We start from the raw sequence: 20,190 nt of genomic DNA on the forward strand, positions 1-20,190 counted from the left end.
CCAACAACTTGAGAGGTTGCCTTCATTAGCTCACGTTTCTCTAAAGACTGATACCAAGTAACAGACTTCTGTTGGTGATGGCCAGTATCTGACCAGCCAGATTGGTTTTGTATCTTCTATGAGGATAGAGTTTCTATTCTTATTTTTCCTTATTAAAATCTAACTTTTTTTTGTTGTTTGGAAATCATTTAATCAGAATTTTTTAGAACTAAAGTAGCTGGTGGGACAAAGCCTTGGCAGCCCGATGAGTTGCATTCCCATCCATTGCCTGTGTCCCCCCGCCCGGTTCTGACTTGTGTGTCTCCCGGGGCAGGGCCCTCAGAGCAGCCACCCCCCGAGGCGTTCTCGCCGTCGGCCTGCATTGTGGAGTACGGCAGAGCCTTGGACATCAGCTACCTGCAGTACCTCTGGGAGGCCCACACCAACATCCTCCGCTGCATAAGGGATTGCCACGTGTGGTCCGCCCTATACGATGGAGACTCCCCCGACCCCGAGGCGCTTTGCCCGGCTCTGCTGGGCCCGCCCGAGGAGAGGCCTCCCAGAGCCACCTACCCTGTGCTCAGGCTCCCGCAGCAGGTCCCGGGGACGACGGGGCCCCAGGTGGCTCCCGGAAAGGAGAAGAGCCACACGGAGCTGGAGTGGGACGACAGCTACGACGCCGGGATCTCCTCGGGGGTGGGCGGGGGCTGCCCTGGGCCGTATGAGGATGCAGAGAACTCGGGCCCCCCGGCCCCCGTGGATCCTCCCAGACACATCCAGGAGATGAAGAAGAACGCCATCCTGCTCTTCAAAGGGGCCTACATCGAAGAGTCCGACTTCCAGGACGACGTGATGGTGTACAGGTTGTGTGCTGAGAAGGATGCTGAGGACAGCAGCGGTTCACGGGAGGACGCCGCGAGGCCCCCAACCCAAGCCCAGACCCAGGTCCAGGGTCCCCCCGTGAGCAACGGCCCCCTGCCCGGCCCTCAGCCAGAGACAGATTCAGAGGAGGAACATGGTAGGGACGATTCGGACGTGTTTCACGGTGTGTCCAAGGAACCAGGAGGAGAGAACGAGCCTGAAGTCGCCCTAGAATCAAGCCCCGAGTTAGCGGCCCCCGCCCCCGAGGCAGAGCACGGCGCACGCCTGACAGTGACTAACCCCGAGGGTGAAGATTTCATTGCCCAGTATGACCAAATCATTAAAGAACTGGATTCCAGCACCGAGGGCTTGATGGAGCAGAATTTCTCCTCACCTGATCCCTTGCTTCTTACAAAGGAGCCGGAAGAGGAGGAAGATGAGAGCAAAGGAGAAGAGGAGGAGGGGAAGAAGGAAGCAGAAGGGGAGGAGGATGACTTTGACCCTTTCGTAGCTGAGGCTCCTGCCGCAGAGACCCAGCCGTCCCCGTTCGGAGCGAGAGATGAGGCTGCCTTTGCCCGTCACCGTCCCGCGAGGACTCAGAGCACCCCGTTCACAGGTGACGCTCTTAGATTGCTCTGTGGTTTCTGCTTTTGAAAGCGCTTGTACGTGTTGCACCAGGAGCGTGAGGTAGGTGCAGGTAAGGAGCGTTATCAGTTTACCTACCAGAGGGGTGGAATATTTTTGTAAGGAGCAGGGAGGGGTGGTTTTATTTTTATCTTATTCTGTCGTTTCCCCCCCCCCCCCCCCCGGCAAATTAGAGGTTGAATTTTGCCATTGAGTAACTTCCCTTGATATGCCTTTGATAAAGTAGTAGGACTGACTAAACCACACAAGAAATCCAGTCTCATTATTTAATGGCCTCATTTCCTCTAGCCTAATTTATTTTTCTCCTTAGCATTTGTTTTTATGTATATTTAAAAAAAGGAAATTACAGTTTCCCCCACTGGCATGTGTGCTTCCTGAGGGCACAGGTGTTGGCTTGTTCTCTGCTCTGTCCCTGGTGCTGAACAGTGGAGAGGGCGCATAGCAGGTACTCAGAATACCCCTTGAATCAATGTGGCTGTGTACGCACAGCAGTGGCCAGTGGGGTTAGTCGTGCCTTTGCCTGGGCCTGGGAGCTCATTTCAGTTAATCACAAAATCTGCATCCAAAAATAAGTAGAGTAGGCCCACATAAACTCATCACTGTGCTAAAGAGTGGCTGCGTTCCAGTGATCAACCCCTAACAGCAGGTAGAAATCGCGGATGAGGCAAAGGGGTAGGATGGGGTATCAGGTAAGTGGATTGAGGTTAGGAATTATGATAGAATTATTATCATTAAATTATTACCCAAGTAAAATTGTTACTGAACTCAGGTTTGGCTGCTCGCTGCTTCAAAGCCAATACTTGTCGGTAGGAAAAGAAAGATTGCTTTATTCAGGAGGCCGGCAACCTGAGAAGAAGGTGGACTCGTGTCCCAAAGCCCATTCCCCACTGCCGGTCAGGGGGCAAGAGCTTTTAAAGGGGAGCTTCAGGGGTGTACAGGCGGAGGGAGGGGGCTCCCTGTAGAAACAGCACAGTCCGCGCTGACAGTCTTCTTGAAAGTCGTCACGCAGTGGTCTGATCAGCGTCGTCATCTTGATTGTTTTAAGTACAGTTAGTCTTCAGTTCCAGGGTCGGTTTGTTCCCATTTCTCTGAGGCCAGTTCTTGGAATTGCGGCAGCTCATGTCAGGGAGACAGTCAGGTCATGATGTAGTTACCTTCTTCCACCTGGTGGGGATTTCAGTATCTACAAAATAGCTCAAAGGATATGGCTCAGAATATTATCTACAGCCCTTGAGGAGGAACTAAAGGGCCTTGATTTTGTTTCATGGCTAGACTGTTATTATTTTGTCTTGCTTGACTATTTTCCTTTGCTTTTTTAGTTTCTCATTTCTCTGATTAAATTTATTCTTTGGCTAAAGTTTTTCTACAGGCAAGAGGCAGGTGGAGGACATGGAGGGGGTGGGGAAGGGGGTCTGTCCTGGGAAGGCCCCACCAGGGTCCTGCTCTATTACAAAATCTGAATCTGCACATCGTGGTACAGAGGGACCCGGCACAGAGGAGGGGTCCTCAGGCTCAGGGATAGCTGGGGTGGAACCCCTGAATGGTGTTCAGTTAGAGGAGAGGGTCCTAAGGAGCCAACATCTCAGCGGGATGGACTGGCCTTGCAGTCATGCCTGTGGGGACTCCTGGCTCTGGCGCTTCCAGCCGTGTGGCCTTGGTGCCCTAACTCTGGGAGGAGCAAATGTGATCCTGGGCTGGGGTGGTGGGCCGTGTCATTACTGTTAACACAGGCAGCCTCCGGCAGCCTCAGCTGAGGCTTGTCCTTCCCCGGCCAGCAGGGAGCAGCTCGGTGGGCGGAGATCATGCTCCCACCTCCTTGGATCACCCAAAATACACGAAGTCACAGCATCTTCCGGTCCAGCCAGGTAGGCTTAATGCAATCTCAAGGAGCTCTTCCGCCCTCCTCCAACTTTTAGTCCTCTGTTTACGGATGCCTGAAAATTTATTTAAACAGGGAGAAAGCTTTTAATTCCACAATTAAAAGGCTTGAGGTTCTAGCGGAGATAACATTTCAGTGTGAATGGGTTTTCATTAAAATTCAATCAGTCAATCATAAGTAAAAAGGATTAGATAATCTGGCTCTTCCCAGTTGATAAGGGGAGAGGGAGGGGAGGGGGCAGGGGAGAGCTTGGTGGGAGGAAGAGGGCAGAGTAGCCTAGCTCAGTCCCAACTCTGCCCTAGGGCTGCCCCATTTACTCTCCCCCAGCAGGAATCCTAGCTTTGTCTGCAGTGTTCTCCAAGACATCAGGACTACCCACTGCTAATGAAGATTGTTCTTTAGAATGCCAGTCTATTCTTACAAAGGAGCTTCATCCCTGGGCAATATGTAAATTGAGGAAAAAAAGTATAGCTTAGGGCAAAAAAAAAGAAAAAAAAAAGCTAATACACCACCTATAAAATAACATCAATATTTTGAATATGATACATCTGAACACCACCAAAACATAACCTGAGATTTGGATACATATAGGTAATTTTAACTAAAATGCTGCCTGTTTCCTCCTTTGAAACTTGTACACAGCTTCTCTTTCCACGTTTGTGAACTTTGTAGTGTCCAAACTTCTGAGTTTGTTCTGCAGCATTTGGCTTAATTTCCCTCTCTCCATGGAATCCTGATTTCCGCTGAAATGAATTTGCTTCTCAGCAAAATCAAAGCATTCCATTTCATTTATCTAATTAATTTTATTTATTCATGAAGTCAGCAATCTTTTATTGATCCCCTAATAGTTGGCAGGTTCTGTGCTATGTACTAAGGACACAAAAATGAAGGGATTTGTAGACTTTCAGAGGAGACATCAACAAAGAACTATACTCTCTTACTGAGAAATGTGTTATTAGTCATTGTATCCAAATCCTATGGGAGCCCAGTGTGGGGAGTGGGAAAGGCTTCACAGAGGAGGGGCACAGTGAACAGAAGCTTCTGGGTAAAAGGAGCTGAGAATGACAGTCCAGGCAGAGGAAACAACAGGCAAAGAAAAGGAGCCGGACAGCGCATGGGGGTGACAAGGCATGGGTCTTGGGGGGCAGAGAGGAAGCCACAAAATTGGTTGATGCCAGCTCAGGAGGGCCTTCGGGCCACGCTGAGGAATGGGGGCCTTGTGCTCCTGGCACTGAAGATGCCCTGGAATTATCAGAGTTGGCGAGTGATGTGACCAGATCCGTGTTTGGAAAGGCCAGCCTTGGAGAGTGGGGAGATAGCACTGGAGTGAGGAGAGGTTGGTGCCGGGAAGATCAAAGTAAGAGACTTGTCATCGTATCAGGATTTGGAATGCACCAGTAATAAGTTTTCTAGGAACATTTTCACAGCTGTGCTCACATGGACGTGCTGAGATGTGTACACAAAGATGTTCACTGCAGTGTTGTTTATAATAGAAAAAGACTAGAAATAACCTATATGTCCACCAGTAGGGGACTGTTTTGCTAATGCAACACCCACGGCAACCAAGTATCTTGTGAATGAATGAGACAGTTCTGTGTGTGCTGATGTGGGACGGTCTCTGGGAGATATTGTGCAGTGGAAAAGCAAGGGGCTGAACAGTGTGCAGACAGTGTTGTCATTTTATCATTTGTTTAAAAACAAATACCAGGAGACACACACACACACACACACACACACACACACACACACACACACACACACACACACACACACACACACACACCCTGGGAGGCAAGATAGTGTGTTGGTTAAGAGTCCCGGCACTGGAAACAGATGGTCTGAATTAAAATTGTGACTCCATTTACTAACTGTGCACTTGGCATTCTGGTCATCTTTAAATGTGGATAAATAATAAGCACACTTTGTAGGGTTGCTGTGAATATTTAAGTTGATACTTTAAGAGTGCTTAGAACACTGCCTGGCACATAATAAGTGATTAATGTTTTGAATGATAATTCAGTTATTAGTACTTATTACATATGTGAAACATTTCTGGAAGAATACACTTGGATCTGTTAACATGGGTTGCCTCCAGGGAGGAGGCCTGTTCTTTATTTTATATTCCTATACTGCTTGAAGCAGAAACATTTTTAATCATTTTAGTCTTTATTAAAATAGAAAAACCGTTGCTGAAGTCCAGACAAGAAATGAGGAGCTCTGGCGTCAGGCAGTTCTGGCAGGGGAGGTGGCGGCGGTCCGTGTTTGGGAGACGTTCCAGGGTGGACTCCGCAGAGCTGAGGCGCAGAGTGATGGCAGCTCCCCTTGGAGTCTGGGAGCCGGGGTGGGGGGCCACTGAGGCAGGGGAAAGAGGGCTTGAGGGGAGAGAAGGAAACGGCATAGTATTAGTTGTTCTGAAAATTCAGTATTTTATGGGTGCGGAATTTATCTGTCTTCCTGGAAGAAAAGGGGAAAAAATACACCCTCCACCCCACCCCCCCCCCACCTGTGGCTTTCTGAATTGTAGCTGAGTTTTCTCGTTTTCAGCTGCTTGCCAGTTTCCCCTAGCAACTGCATTTTGCTAAGGAGGTTTTTTTTTTAAGTGCTAGAAAGCAACTAAGAATAAAACAGGAACTTGAAAGTGTTTAATATATGTTCCTTACTGCACACGCCTAAGAAGCTGTAGTTAATGTTGTTAGTGGATTATAATGACAATCTGCTGACCTTGACCTAATATTCTGTCATTCAAGTGAGACAGTGATGACCCTGACTCTCGCAGGGCGCGGGGGGCAGGCTGGGTTTTTTCCTCCCTCTCAGTAGTGATGGACTGTAGACTCTCTCCCCTGCCGCTGCACCGTGCAGCTTTCGTGTTGGTAGGATGGCCAGGTGAGGCCAGCTCTAGCCTGGGCCTATGGCAGAGACGCTGAGGGCTCCACTAAGGAGACAGGTTTTATAGGAGACTCTTCCCACCCAAGTATCACCTGATTCACCTGTCTCTGCTCCTCTGGAAGGAAATAGATGCCGAGCCCCAGGGACTGCGGGGAAAGCCCGGGTCTGGGGTGGAGGAGTGAGGACAGCGGCAGCCTTCCCCTGTCCCCTGTCTGCCTGGAAGACTGGAATTACGAAGAGCTACCGGTGACATTTTCGGGGTTCTTCATGGAACCCCATCAAGTTGCTTTCAACATGGGGTTCCAGTCCAGAGTTTCTGAATGTGTTTGGCAAACTCTCCCAGTTTTGTAAGCAAGGGCTCTCCATTCAAAGAATTCATTGACCTCCTGTGTCATGGCAAGTGACTCAGGAGCTCTGCCCCCCACCCCCAAGGATGGGGAAGTTGGGGCTAATCTCAACACACAAAGGAAAAGTGTCTCTTCTGAGTTCCGAGGCCCCTTAGAAGACATCCTTTGTGCTTGTGGCACTGGGAATATTGCCATTATCCTGTTACTTGGCGGTGTGGTTTGCTGTTCCCATTTCTCACAGACAGCTTCTGCTTTCTCACAAAGGGTTTACCCTCTTCCGCTACCAAGGCTTCTGAATGAAGCATCTTGTGATGAAGTATGTTTTTGTTAAACTCATATTAATGTTGCTGGAATCTTCATAAGGCATGTTTATTTATCAAGGGTTATATGCTTTTGTCATAAATATGCCATCGTTTAGTGACGTCATCAATAGCTCCACTGGGGGAAATAGAAATTTCTCATTGATTTTGTTTAATGGACCACTTTTATGGTGAAAATGGAAAACATCTTCAAGTAGTTTTATTAATGCCAGATTTATTGTCTGGATTTTCCCTGTCTTCAGTGAACTCAAACAGAAAGCATATTATTTTTCTAGTGACCCAGATTAGTCACAGTTTCTTTTTGCCTATTGTTTTTTTACAAACTGCTTTTATAGTGATAGGGATTTTCTTGTTTAAGGAACCTAGGACACACCAAACTCCAGCTCCCCAAACTGAGTCCCTTCCCTCTCCCTCACCCCCACCTCCCCCTAAAAATTAAAGCATGGCTCTAAAATTACAGCCAAGCCCACCTTTACCTCTCATCTTCTTTTCTTTTGGTTCTTCCACATTGTGACACTGACAAGACAGAGTGTTTCTCAGGTGCTTTTGGGGGATAGACAGTCCTCCGTTCACAGTGCTGCTGTTTGGTAAACATAGTTGTATGTGTTTGCTATTCTTTAACGACACGAAGATTTTTTTGTTACTAAAACTTTTGATGGCCTCTAATGTTTGCATGACGCCCTACAGCACGCAGCGTCACGGGATGATGAACGCCATGTTTTTGAGCACTGGCAGCCCCAGGAGATACAGAAATAGTATGAAAAGTATATTTTGATTCTAAAAATTAAATTATTGGTCATCTGGTTTTTTTAAAGGTCTATGATAATTTTCAAAGTATTAAAACTGCTCTGGGAGTCAAAATACTAGCCACCACGCCCGTGTTTCTGCTTTCTTTTTGTGGCGGTGGTGTGTTTTGTGGTTTGGTTTTGAGGCAGGAGGCGACCTGCCTGCGTCGGCTGCACTTGTCTGAAATTTGTTTCGCACCCGGTGGCCCTGGGGTGGCTCCGGCGGCTCCTCGGTTTTCGGGAGAGGTGGCCCGTGCCCCCAGCCGGCCCTGAAGCCTCGTGTCCTTCCACAGGCCCGTTCATCAGTGTGGTCCTGTCCAAGCTGGAGAACATGCTGGAGAACTCGCTGCACGTGAATTTGCTGCTCATCGGCATCGTCACGCAGCTGGCCAGCTACCCGCAGCCCCTCTTGCGCTCCTTCCTGCTCAACACCAACATGGTCTTCCAGCCCAGCGTGCGCTCCCTCTACCAGGTACCGCCCCGCCCCGCCCCGTTCTCATTCATTTGCTCTCCTGCCCCTTCTGTTACGTGTTACGCTGGTTGTGTTGATTTTTCTAGACAAACTGCGAAGCTTTAGAGGCTTCGTTTGGTTTGGTGTTTCGAGAGGGCCCTCCCCAGAAGACCCACTTAAAGCCCTGTCGCTCCTGCGGCGGGGCCTCTGCCTGACAGATGTCCTGATAACGCAGGGTGCAGCTCTGTGCTGAAGCGTTCGCGTCATTAGCGCTGGTTTTGACAGGTCCTCGCGTCTGTGAAGAACAAGATTGAGCAGTTCGCCTCTGCGGAGACAGACTTCCCGGGCCTCCTCATCCAAGCCCAGCAGTACCTGCTCTTCCGCGTGGACCTGTCCGACCCGAGCCCTGAGGCACCCACCAAAGGTCAGCCGCTCGTCCCTTGCCCCAGCTTCCCAACCTGGAGTCACAGGTGCTGCCTCAGCTCCTGGACCCTGAAAGCATCTAAATAGATTTCCTTTGTTAAGCAGCAGGGAGGAGCCTCCTCTGAGCGGCCTTAAACCCAAAGGAAAGTCTTCCCTGCCCGCACCCGGCCCGGTCCCAGTTTGGAGGGTCTAGGGGGGCATTTGTTTTCCTCACCGAGAGTAGTGTAGGGCAGGAGTGAGGTGGGGACACCCTGCCCGCACCCGGCCCGGTCCCAGTTTGGAGGGTCTAGGGGGGCATTTGTTTTCCTAACCGAGAGTAGTGTAGGGCAGGAGTGAGGTGGGGACAGCCGCTAGAATAAATAACTTAGCACGTGTGGGCCAGAAGGAAGCATTATGTGCACACCCTGAGCCAGTTTTTGGCCGGTCCTACCCTAAGGAGGGCATCCATTCTCTTTATTATGTTTTCAGATACTCTCAGGCCCCAAATGAATGTGCTTTAGGGCTCTGGAAGGTAAAAACCATTCCCTTGGAGCAAGAGAAGTAAAGTTTATGCACACCTTAGCCCTCCTGAGAGCACCTTCCATCGGCTCAGGAGGCCTCGCCAAGTGGGCGGGGAGGGTGGGGGTGGCCGCCGACCGGAGCCTGAGGGCCCTGCCGGCGGCCAGGCCTGGGGAGAGGGCTGCCTGGCCTCGAGTGGGCTCTGCTGGCGCAGGTTTGACGCCAGCTGTCTCCTGAGCTGTGGCCTCAGCCTTGGTGAGAGGGCAGGCCAGGGAACGGCCCACATTGCGCCGGCTTTCGCTCATCACCCCTGGACAAGCCAGGCTTCTTTGTGGCAGGTGAACAGTGGAGAGAGCAGGGCTCTTGGTCCGGGGCTAAAGCATGTGATTGGGAACACGATTTGGAGTGAGAGGCAGAAATGTAACTCAGGGCAGTGTTAAACCTTTGAGGGAAGCTGAAAAAACCCCAGCCCTGTGAAGGCACGACCTTGCCTCTGTGTAGCTGTTTGATCTCGGTCACTTGGCCTCACTGGGCCTCGTGCTCCTCGACTTTTTTTTTTAATTTTAATTTAATTTTAATTTATTTATTTTTGGCTGCATTGGGTCTTCACTGCTGTGCACGGACTTCCTCTAGTTGCATCGAGTGGGGGGCTACCCTTCGTTGCAGTGCACGGGCTTCTCATTCGGCGGCTTCTCTTGTCGCAGAGCACGGGCTCTAGGCGCGCGGGCTTCAGTAGCTGTGGTGCGTGGGCTTAGTTGCTCCGCGGCATGTGGGATCTTCCCGGACCAGGGCTCGAACCCGTGTCCCCTGCATTGGCAGGCGGATTCTTAACCACTGCACCACCAGGCAAATCCCTCCTCGACTCTTAAGTGAAGGGTTTGTCTTCCATCTCTCGAGTCCTTTCTGGCTGTAGGACTCGGGGTGTGAAGGGCATTAGGACACCACAAGGCACACTTTGAAAGAAAGGGGGGCCCCTGTGCCAGTGGTGAAATGAGGGGCAGCTTCTAGCCTTGGCCCTGAATGAGAGCAGGCGGGCCATCTCTGGAAGGGAGGAGCGCCCACGCCTGTGGGAAGGTGGCCTGTGGGCCCCACGTGGCCTCTCCTAGCCCCGTGGACAGTCGGCCTGTTGGCTTGTCTCTCCTGAGCAGGGGGCACGCTGCGTGACTCACCCTGCGAGAGACGGTGCCTCAGTTAGCTTTCACGCATAACAGACCACCGCAAAAGCTCAGGGGCTCAAGACAAAGCCATCACATGTGCTCGTGAGTCTGTGTGGTTGCCTGGGTGATCTGCTGGTCCGGGCGGGCGTCGCTGATGCATGCAGGACTCTCTCGGGGGCTGCCGTCAGCGGGCGGCTGGGCATCTGGGATGGCCCGGCTCACAGGGGTGGCTGCTGGCCGTGGTGATGGGGGTCCGTGTTTCTCGTCATCCAGCAGGTTAGCCCTGGCTTGGCAGCTTCATGGCTGTAGGTTTGCAAGAGTGAGAGAAGGAGCACACGCAGTCTCTTGAGGCACCAGCTCGGGACTCCACCGGGTCGATTCTGCTGTATTCTGTTGGCCAAGCCACTGGGTCAGCCCAGGTGCAGGAGTGGAGCAGACCCCCGCCTCTTGATGGGAAGAGCTGCAAGGGATTATGGCAGTTCTTGCAGTCTTCCAGACAGAAGGTGACTTGAGTCTCCCCACACTGCACTCTGGGCTTGGTCTTCATTTGTATCTTGCAGTTTGTCAAGTGCTTTCCCAGACAGTTTTACTTTTCAAACAGCACTGTGCAATGGGCAAGAAAGGTACTGTTAGCTTCATTTGCATAGAAGGAAGCTGAAGTTAGAGGCCCGGGTGGTCAGCCAGGATCACTAAGCTCGGGTGCCTACACACCCTGACCAGCCTCCTTGACTTACACTTGACTTACACGGGTGAGCGTGCCTTGTGCTCTGTCCTGGCCTCAGACTGATGGTGGCGGCTGCCAGATACGTGCCCAGGGGGATCTTGTTCCCACTGCGTAAGGTTGTCAATTAGGCAGCTGTGGTGGATGATTTCCAAGGTCTGTGACTCTCAGGGGACATTGACTTGTAGGAAGCTACTCTCGGGATAGAAGGCTTCTGCTTGATGGAATTTTTCAGATTAACCCCCTAACTTCATTGAGGTTAGCAAAGTGACACCCTCCCCTCAACTTCAAAAATCTCTCAACTCACAGAATGACGAAGGTCTCCGTCCCCTTGTACAAAGCTGAAGCCTCGCGTGTGATGTGATGATAAATGAGATGTGTGTGTGTAAATGTGTGTGATAAATGAGATGAATCTAGGAGCCCTATTCTCACCGGGACACAGAGCCATGAGTGATTAGAATCCTGTAAGAGGCCACATACCGGGGTGTCCATGTCCGTGTGCTGTGCACCTTGTCTGATGCTGCTGACAGGGAGGTGAGGGGTAACGGATTTCTCTCCTAACTTCTCAAGTCTTCCCAGTAGTATCTTGAAAACCCTTTGTTGTGGCTTTTCAGACCCAGGGCAACATTTCAGGAAACCACTCCCGGTTCTGACGTTTACTTATACTTCCCTCCTCCCTGCCTCCCCTCCGGGTGCTGCACCCGTGCTCTGGGCCCTTTTACGAGGGGCGCCCGCAGCCCGAGCTGCTCCATCACGCAGGCCCTGGTGAAACCAGCCTCCTAACGCTTCCAACAGAAGTAGAAGCCCGGGTGGACTTCCTGTGCCCCTGTCACATTGCCACTCTTGAGACTATTGGTCTCTGAGGCTCAGCAACTTGCCAGTCTTTTCATTTTCCCCTCAAGCCACAGAGGTGGTATTTTCTAGTATTTACCTGTATTCAGAGTCCTTTCACTGATCTCTGGTTCTAGAAGGGGGCCAGGTAGGTATCATCCCCATCTTGTGGAAAAGGAAACTGAGACGTTATATGATTAGCTAGTTGCCAGGTAGGGACCATAACTCGGGTCTCCTCGTCTTTGAGTTGAGTCTGACTCACGGAAGGGCCAGTCCCACGCTGACGGGACAGAACCACCGCCAGGACTTCCCTGCTGGCCCTCCGTCCCCTCCCTGGGCACCTGCCTGCCTTCATTAGCGAAGACAGTGTTGATTCATAGATTCAAGCTGGGTAAATGAGCCTAAGCGATGACACTTTTTAAATTCATGGATCGAGCTGGATAAATGATCCACAAAAGCCCTTTTGGGGGAAAAGAGGAGTGAATTTGAAAGAGAAAGACGGAGATGAGGAAATGAACCAGCTCCAGGAAGATCAGGTATAGGGAGGACCTGACGTTGGTCGGTCCCTTCCCTCGTTCATTCAGCAAATGTTTATTAGCTTCCTCTGTGGATGAGGAAGCGTGTTAGGGGCCATGAAGGACACATCGCTTAGGGGCTCAGCTCTCAGAAACCTGAAAGCCTGGTAGAGGAGAAAGAACATAAACAGCAACACAAGTCTGAAGAGCACTGCAAGCCCCAGTTGGTAAATAAAATGAGTGGGAGGCTAGAGCAGGGGATCACTTCCAGGGCAGGAAACGGGAGTGGTCTGTAAAGTCAGTGACGGCTGAATTGACGGTGGTGTGATGGCTGACGCTTACCAAGAGGTCCTTGTGTACATTACACCTATTGACTCACTTAATCCTTACAGCCGTGAGATTTTGACAGATGAGGACATTAAAATACAGAGAGGTAAAGCAACTCGCCTGATGTCGCTCAGCCAGTAAGTGGCAGAGTCTAAGCCTGGTGAGGTTTAGGTGTGCAGACACGGGCAAGGGAATGCTAGGTGGGGGAACCAGCCCGAGCAGTGTGGCTCTGGGGCTGGTGCCCGGAGTGTCCCATCCCCCGCGGCATCAGCCCAGCTTCCTGGGTGAGCCTCGCCGGGCCCTTTGGAGAGCCGGGTGCCGCAGTGCTGGAGGGCTGGGGTGGAGGTACTCAGGCCTGGTCCCCCAAGGCTGGCAGTGTCCTCAGGGAGGTCAACACTTTCGTCCTCACTCTGTTGTCAAGACATATTGTGAGTTTCTGCTGAAAGGTAGCAGCAGATTCTCAACAACTTCTCCAGTTCTTTATGGCATGAACTGTGATAAGCTTTAATCTAAAAGGATATTTAAAGCAGTAAAGCGGAAGTTTTTTTTTTTTTTTTTTAACACTAAAGACGATAGTAGTGAGATGTGGAAAGCACTATAAATGTCAAGAATTTTTAGTACCACAGTTAAGCGACACTCTGAGAAGAGTGTTGAAAAATGGGACTGAATTCTAAAAAGCAGCCAAAATAATGAAGAGCTTGAATATAATGATTTATAAGGAGTAATGAGTCGGTTTGAGTCGGGGGCAGAAGAAGGCATAAATAATTCCTGTCAATGTGAAGGCCGGAGAGCTTCAGGAATTAAATAGTTGGGAAAGTTGAACCATTTTAATTGGTAAAACTGATTTGATATGAAAATGCAAATCACTTGGGTATGTTGAAGTTTGGTTCATATCATCTTAGACCTACATTTTTGAAATTGAAATCGAAACTCCTGGAAACCTTCCTTGAAGGGAAGGTCCGAGCCACTTGCTGCCACGAGCTGCCCACGGTGGTGGGAAGTTCCCAGTCTGGTCTTATCAGCACCCAGCTTCCTCTCCGTTATTTCCAGCCTTTAAAAGCCTTCTTCCATTCTATTCTCCACAAAGGCTGGAAGTCCTGGCCAGAAGGGGCTGGGGGTCAGCAGGGAGCCCAGGAGGCCGGAGCCCGGGCTGCAGACAGCAGGGCGTGGTGTGTGTAACCCAGGCGGCCTCCTGCAGCTCTGCCGGGTGGTCAGGGCTCAGCTGGCAAAGGGCGGACGGTCACCCCGACCCTGGGAGGCCGGGAGAGCAGGTGGGGCCCCTGGACGCCCCTAAATAACCATCGCAGTGACCTGTGTCCTCACTTGGTTGATGCGGCCGCAGGACGTGCCTTTTGCCTTCTCCCCCCTCGCCACGCCCTGGGCGGGGAGGGTTCTTGATAAACCTATATGCTTGCCACAGTTTCTACATGAAGGTCCTCCTACAGGATTTGGGATCAAACTCTCATGTCACATGCCCAGTGCTGGAGCTGATCTGGGCAGATCCGTGTGTCTCAGAGTGGAGTGGGGAGGGGGTGGGGACTGGGGGCCATGTCTTGAGACTCCAGTCAGAGCGGGAGCTGAGCCCGCACGAGACACGCCACCCCACACCCCGCGGCGCACACGCTTCATTTAAGGGGTGGGCGGGGCACGAGACACGCCACCCCACACCCCGCGGCACACACGCTTCATTTAAGGGCTGGGCGGGAAGGGCTCTGGAGGATCACCATGGCCGTCTTCCTTCTAGTTTCAGATCCCGTTCAGGACGCCTCCAGGACAGGGAGCGGCAGGAGTTTCCTGGATGGCCCCCCACGAGTGCTTCAGCCCTTCCTGACGAACAGAGCCAAGGCGGCCGGGGCGCCCCCCAGCCTGCCCCCGCCCGTGCGGGACGCCATGCTGGCGGCCGCCCTCTTCCCCGAGTTCCTGAAGGAGCTGGCTGCCTTGGCCCAGGAACACTCCATTCTCTGCTGCAAGATCCTGGGCGACTCGGATGACAGCCGCTGTTAGCTTTTTCTTTTCACATAGAGGTTCTTGTTTTTTTAAGGTTTTAGTGTCTTGACTGAACGTTAAATGCAAAGCTGCTTACAGACACCTCTACTTTGAGACTTCCTGACGATACTTGATACGTGGGGAGGGGGGTTTTCTGTGCACCTCGTCTCCCCAGCCGGATCTTCCCACCTTGTACCCCCTAGAATCTAAGTCTTGGCTCAGTTTTTCCTCCTCAGAGTTCTTGGTCCTTATTCTCCCATCCCTCGGAGTCACTCAGCTTGCAGCTTAGATCACACCCAGCGAACACCGGAGGTCAGTGATTTCTGGAGGTGCCCACCTCAGAAGGCCGGCCCTTCAACAGCACGCAAGAACGCATACCTGCCCCTGTGGCCTCCTGCGTCGTGGCTTCCGTCTTCTAAAGAGAAGAATAAAGATGGAGCCCTTCTTGCCTCCGTCACACAAGCACACAGCATCCGTCCCTTTGCATTTTACTTCCAAGACTTGTATTCCGCCCAACACGTGTTGCCTTAGAGTGCAGGCAAATCCACTGGTCTCAGCTCTCTGCCTGGGAAGTCAGATGTAGTTGGAGAGAATCTGGAATGCAGGGAAATGTTCTTGTTGCTCGAGGGCTTTCTCTGCTCAGTTTATCACTACCTAAACACTGAAAATAGCCTTATTTTAGTAAGATTTGCACAAAATGAACTATGCCTATGCAAAATGTTACTTTGGCTTTTAGGACTTTGATCAGTGTGATGAACAAAGCGTGGTATATGCTTATGTAAGAAGACAACCATCATTATTTTTTTAAGTGTTTTATGAAAAACAAACTGATTCATCTGTGAAACTGTCTATCTCATAGTGGGTTTTTTTGGAGGGGTATGGTGTGGGGGAAAGGATAAAAGTAAACTAAATACAGTCTGTACAAACCTTGGTAATTGTTTTAAAATCTGTTTGCTTTTTCTAATATGTTGCACTTTGTAGAGAAACAGGAACTGTACAGCCACTTAGGGAACCAGGATGTAAAGGCAAACAGGTCGCGGGGAGCCCCGCCAAGCCAAGTGCCTGCTGGGGCCTCACTCCACACAGAAACGCTGCCTTCTGAGTAATGGGGTTCATTAGGAGGCCCCACCGTGATGTATTAGTGCCTCTCTGCTTCTGCAGCCTGCTCTGCCAGGTGTAATTATACTTAGAGCCATGGTCTCCTACCACAGAGAGAGGGGCAAACACACAAAATAATTGTGGGCTAAAAAAGAACGAGACAATAAAAGACTGATATTCATGGATATTAGATTCCACTCTCCTGTACTGTGGGCAGGTGAGAAGCACGTAAGCAGGATGGACCCCCCCCCCCCACCACCACCACCTCTGCCCCGTTTGGAAGGAAATTGGAGGCTCCGGGTCTCTCTCTTCTTTCTGCGGGCATCCTGCTGAGCCCCGGGGGCAGTCAGGGCTGGTGGTGGTGCCTCAGGAGCACTGGTTTGGTTTTAATCAGGCCCTAGTACAGGAGGGGCGTGGAGGAGAGAAGCACATCTGAGACGCTGCAGAGCCGAGGCTGCCTTTTGTGTTTCAGGGATCTTGAAGCGAGTGAGCCAGTCCTGGAATGAAGCCTCAGGAGCTCTGGCCGGGGCTGGGTGGCTCTCAGGAGCCCAGCTTCGCGGTGCTTCCAAGTCTAGGCAAGGAACCAAAGATAGTGATTCGCTGTACATTTCTGACTTCAAACTTGTCTTGAAAGATGATGGTTTGCCCGGCTGCGGTGCAGCAGCCAGAATGTACGAGGCCCAGCGGACTGGCCTGCTCTTGGCTTCCCGACATCCACTTGTATTTGCGTAAGTGTCTCTACTGGAAAAGTCAGTGGCTCAGAGACCGAGAGAGAGGAGCAGAAGACGAGTTTCAGCTGTACTGTATTATCCTCCAACTTTGTTTTGCGCAAGTATTTACCTTCCAGTTTGGACTCACCAGGTATATAAGATGCTAAAGTCACGTCTGAGAGCCATATTCTTCAGCTTTCTGGTCTGATTTCCACGTCTCTCCATTATCTGGTGATGGTGTCGATTCTTCTCCTTGAGTCCATGTTGCTTTATTATAGAAAACCACAGTCCCCTTTGTGGAAGGCATCATCTGGGCAAGAGTATTTTTTTAAGTAGGTACTTTAAAAAAAAGTAGATTTGCTTTAAAGGAGGACAGAGATGACCGGTGTGGGGTGAGAGGCAGGAAAATTCACTAACTCCCATGGTGGGGTGCTGGTAGCAAACCCACATGACAACCCAATCTATTTGGAGGTGGACACCGGTTCAGGTTTCTGAAACCACTGCAGCCCTCCACCAGAGTACTGAGTCCAGGGTTTCTCAAAATGAAGTCAGAAAATGGACCTGGAAATATATTCTAGGGAACTGGTGAACCCATGCAGTTGAGGGGAACAGCCAGGTGGGTTAAGGATGGTTCGGGGGTGGTGTGGACATGCAAGAGGGAACACAGCAGAAACCGGAAGCTAAAATAGGAGAAGAACACATCCTGGGGGGTTTGGAGGAATGAACATTGATCTAGGCAGATAGGAAGATACTGAACAGCAGGGGGTGGCGATGGGACTTCCTTGATGGGAAAAATCTCGGTAATGAAGTAGAATATTCTAGTCATAAAGTAATAGGTGACACCCTTAGAAATCTCTTTTGCAATGAGTTTGGGGAAGGATTTTGAACGATACTTGGCATGCTTTAAAATGTGCCAGTGCGTGGATGCTTTTGCATGCGACAGGCCCCCAGGACTCAGTGGACACGGGCTTTGGTGCAGCCCCTGAGGTTGGCGTCGCTGTGTCGAGCCTGGTGGCCCCGGGCAGCAGAGGAGAGTCACCGGTTCCTGGCACATCACATCCTTCACCTTGATTCATAACTCAGAGTCTGACGTAAAGTTCTAGGTGGAGTGGATTTTGTGGTTCAAAATATAGGAGAGCACTGGGATACTTAAAATTGATTTTTGGAAGTGGCCAAATGTTTAAAAACGTTTGTTTTTAAAATTTTAAAGCGATTCCAGGTCGAGTTTAGCCTAAAATACAGTTTTATGGAGTAAATTACAGATTCCCAGACATGAAATGGGAATGCTGGAGTAACCAATCAGAGATGTGGTTTTATTAGTAGGTACTTCCTTTCCTTCCCCGGTATTGAGAGGAATTGTGAAATGGTCCCCATTTGACTTAGTAAAATACTTCGACGGGCTGGGGTTGGAATCGATGTCTCTGTCACGTGTAGGGAGGACGCATTCACTTCTTCCGCGGGTCCTCAGGGGTACCTTTTCCTCATCAAGTGGCTTTTACTTAGGTCTGACGCAGTTGTTGATTTTCAATCCATTAAGACACCCAGGGGTCCAGGGTGTTGTCAGGAGAGCATCCTCGTATGAGTAGAATCTAGAGACAGGATACGTGACTGTTCAGGTTACCTGTTCATTTTGGGCAGCCCATGGTACTCGGGGTTGAAAGTCGTTTTTGATGTCTCTGAATCAGCCTGGTTGCCAGGGTCAGTGTGGGTGGGTTTCCAGCTGTGTTCAGAGGTTTGGGGTTGTGGGTAGGCTGCCCGTTCTGAACGTGGGTCAGTGTGCCTGGGCTGCTCTCCTTGGGAAGTGCGGCCCCGGCGGGGGTGGGATGTGTCACCGGTGTGACGGTGAATCTCTGCAGCACACGCCCAGCTCTCACCCAGGGATGGGTGAATGTAATTGCTAACTACCAGCCGTGTATTTACTGAAATGGCTGGCACGCTTGGCCATTTTTATGCAACACTTTATTGCGGGACAGCTATTACCGCATGTGCTACTTCGAGTCACTGGCTAGGCCGGGGTAATTTGTGGCTCACCTCGCGTCCCAGCCAGCCTTGCGGTATTAGCTCTTCCTGAACAGCAGCCCTCTGTAGCTGAGGCCACAACGCTTTAAGTCATTAAGAAGATATTCTCGGCCCCTTCTCGCTTCAGCCATCAGACTGTAAATCACACAACACTCATTCTCCATCAGATAACAGCTTATGACAGAACACTGTCAAACCGGTTTATACTCCATTCTTAAATCACATCACGGAGGAAACATTTTAAGAAAATGGAGTTGACTTTTTTTTTCCTTTTTGAATGACCATCATAAACCTAACGCTTTAGAAAGAGCTCTCAAAAGACTAAGAATTGTTTTCGGGATAATTTTGCCTCAGTAAATCCTCTCTACGTTCAGGCGTTTATTAGGCCATTACTTGTTTTGGAGGACAGATCATCCTGGCAGCTCATTAATTGGATAAACAGGGGCTTCAGTGAAAGATTTTCGCTGAGGCTTTGTAGGGACCAGAGGGACAGGGGCAAAGTTCTTCGGCCTCTGCACTTGGAATCCTAAGACAGGGGCCGATTTTAGCTGGGAATGCCCCTCCCTGTCCAGTCATCATTGTGAATCTTGTTCCTGTCACCCACACAAGGAACAAGGCCGCCAGTAGGGTCTGCCCGCATGCGTTCCATACATATTTCAGGCATCTTTGGGGAACCTTAGATTTACTGTGTGCTTTCCGAACCTGACAAGGGTTATGGTAGCTCTTAGGCCAGATTATGCATTTCACGGAGCTGAGGCTGCACAAGTCTGTGCTTCTTAGGGCAGCAGCTGACTTTTTATTGGGACAAGTCTAGAAAAGGCCCACCTATAACGAGGTACCATTTTGCCCTGCAGATATTTTAAAAGAGATTATTTGGTGTTGACAATATTACTTAAATGATTTTTGCTGAGACGTCTAAGGGAGACAAGAGAGGATTTCAATCAGCGCTTTCCATCTCACCATCGAGGGTCCGCTCTGTGCACAAATAATCCACAAATGCAATTTGTCTAAAATCTGCAGAAGAGGCATGGCAGCCATTTCCATGCTGCTTTTGGTGGTGGGTAAGTAACACGGCCTTTCATATAGATCTAGTGGTTTTTTTCAAATAGTCCTATGTGGAATCCTTGAAATGATGCGGCTAAATTCATTAGATATGAAAAATACAATATGGATTGTGGGTCGTGGCCGTAAGCTATATATTGAACTAACCAACCAACGCAAAGCTCTAGGAGAGTGTTTACTTGAAAACAATTCATAGCCTTCTTCCAGATTAGCCATAATTACCAAAAAGAAGGGAGGGAGGGAGCTCAGCTAAAAACATCCTTAACTTGGTATAAATAATGACGTTTTTCCCCCTGGGTTGTCTACATCTTAAAAGATGGGAACAGAAGTTCACCTTGACGCATAAGCCTGGACAGAGTCAAAAAGCTCCTTCCTAGACCCAGAGTTTAAAAGCCTAGTGGATGGCAGCACCCACCCCTCATACAGAGGGACTCCCACAAAAGGTTGTCGATTAATTTTGTTTTATAAACGTAATGAACTTTTGCTAAAAACTGATCCTGTGCCAGGTAGCATGCCGAGTGCTGAGGCCGCCATTCCTCCCCTCCCCCCAGAACCAGCCGACCAACCAACCTCCTCCTCAAGCCACAGGGCACCCGGTTTGGGCCTGACCAGGCCGAGCTGGTGCAGGCCCACCCGGGGGAGCCAGTCTTCCAGCATGTTGCCCTCCCAGCCTCCAGGTGTGTGGGCTCC

General features: G+C 50.4%; 2 protein-coding genes across 11 annotated transcripts in view; one reads left to right on the forward strand and one right to left on the reverse strand.

The window, feature by feature from the left end:
- FHIP1A (FHF complex subunit HOOK interacting protein 1A) overlaps positions 1 to 15,894 on the forward strand; it is a 266,738-nt gene extending 250,844 nt beyond the window's left edge. For 7 of the 8 annotated variants that reach the window (XM_082388962.1, XM_082388961.1, XM_082388959.1 and 4 more), the window contains 4 exons: positions 197 to 1,456; positions 7,996 to 8,174; positions 8,439 to 8,577; positions 14,370 to 15,894. In XM_082388962.1, the coding sequence (XP_082245088.1) occupies positions 197 to 1,456; positions 7,996 to 8,174; positions 8,439 to 8,577; positions 14,370 to 14,629 (1,838 nt within the window). In that variant the 3' untranslated portion in view covers positions 14,630 to 15,894. The remainder of the gene's footprint in view (positions 1 to 196; positions 1,457 to 7,995; positions 8,175 to 8,438; positions 8,578 to 14,369) is intronic. The other variant, XM_082388963.1, reaches the window with a different exon arrangement.
- The window catches only part of GATB (glutamyl-tRNA amidotransferase subunit B), a 103,319-nt gene continuing 84,772 nt past the window's right edge, over positions 1,644 to 20,190 (reverse strand). Inside the window, exons 14-15 of one of the 3 annotated variants that reach the window (XR_014243610.1) lie at positions 18,451 to 18,573; positions 5,436 to 5,736 (exon numbers count right to left, since the gene is read on the reverse strand). The gene's annotated coding sequence lies outside the window, so the exon portion shown is untranslated. Of the gene's footprint in view, positions 3,420 to 5,435; positions 5,737 to 18,450; positions 18,574 to 20,190 lie in introns of those variants that run through there. The other 2 variants (XR_014243608.1, XR_014243609.1) reach the window with 2 other exon arrangements.

Source organism: Balaenoptera borealis (assembly GCF_965194805.1).
Source record: "Balaenoptera borealis genome assembly, chromosome: 4".
NCBI classification, from domain to species: Eukaryota; Metazoa; Chordata; class Mammalia; order Artiodactyla; family Balaenopteridae; genus Balaenoptera; species Balaenoptera borealis.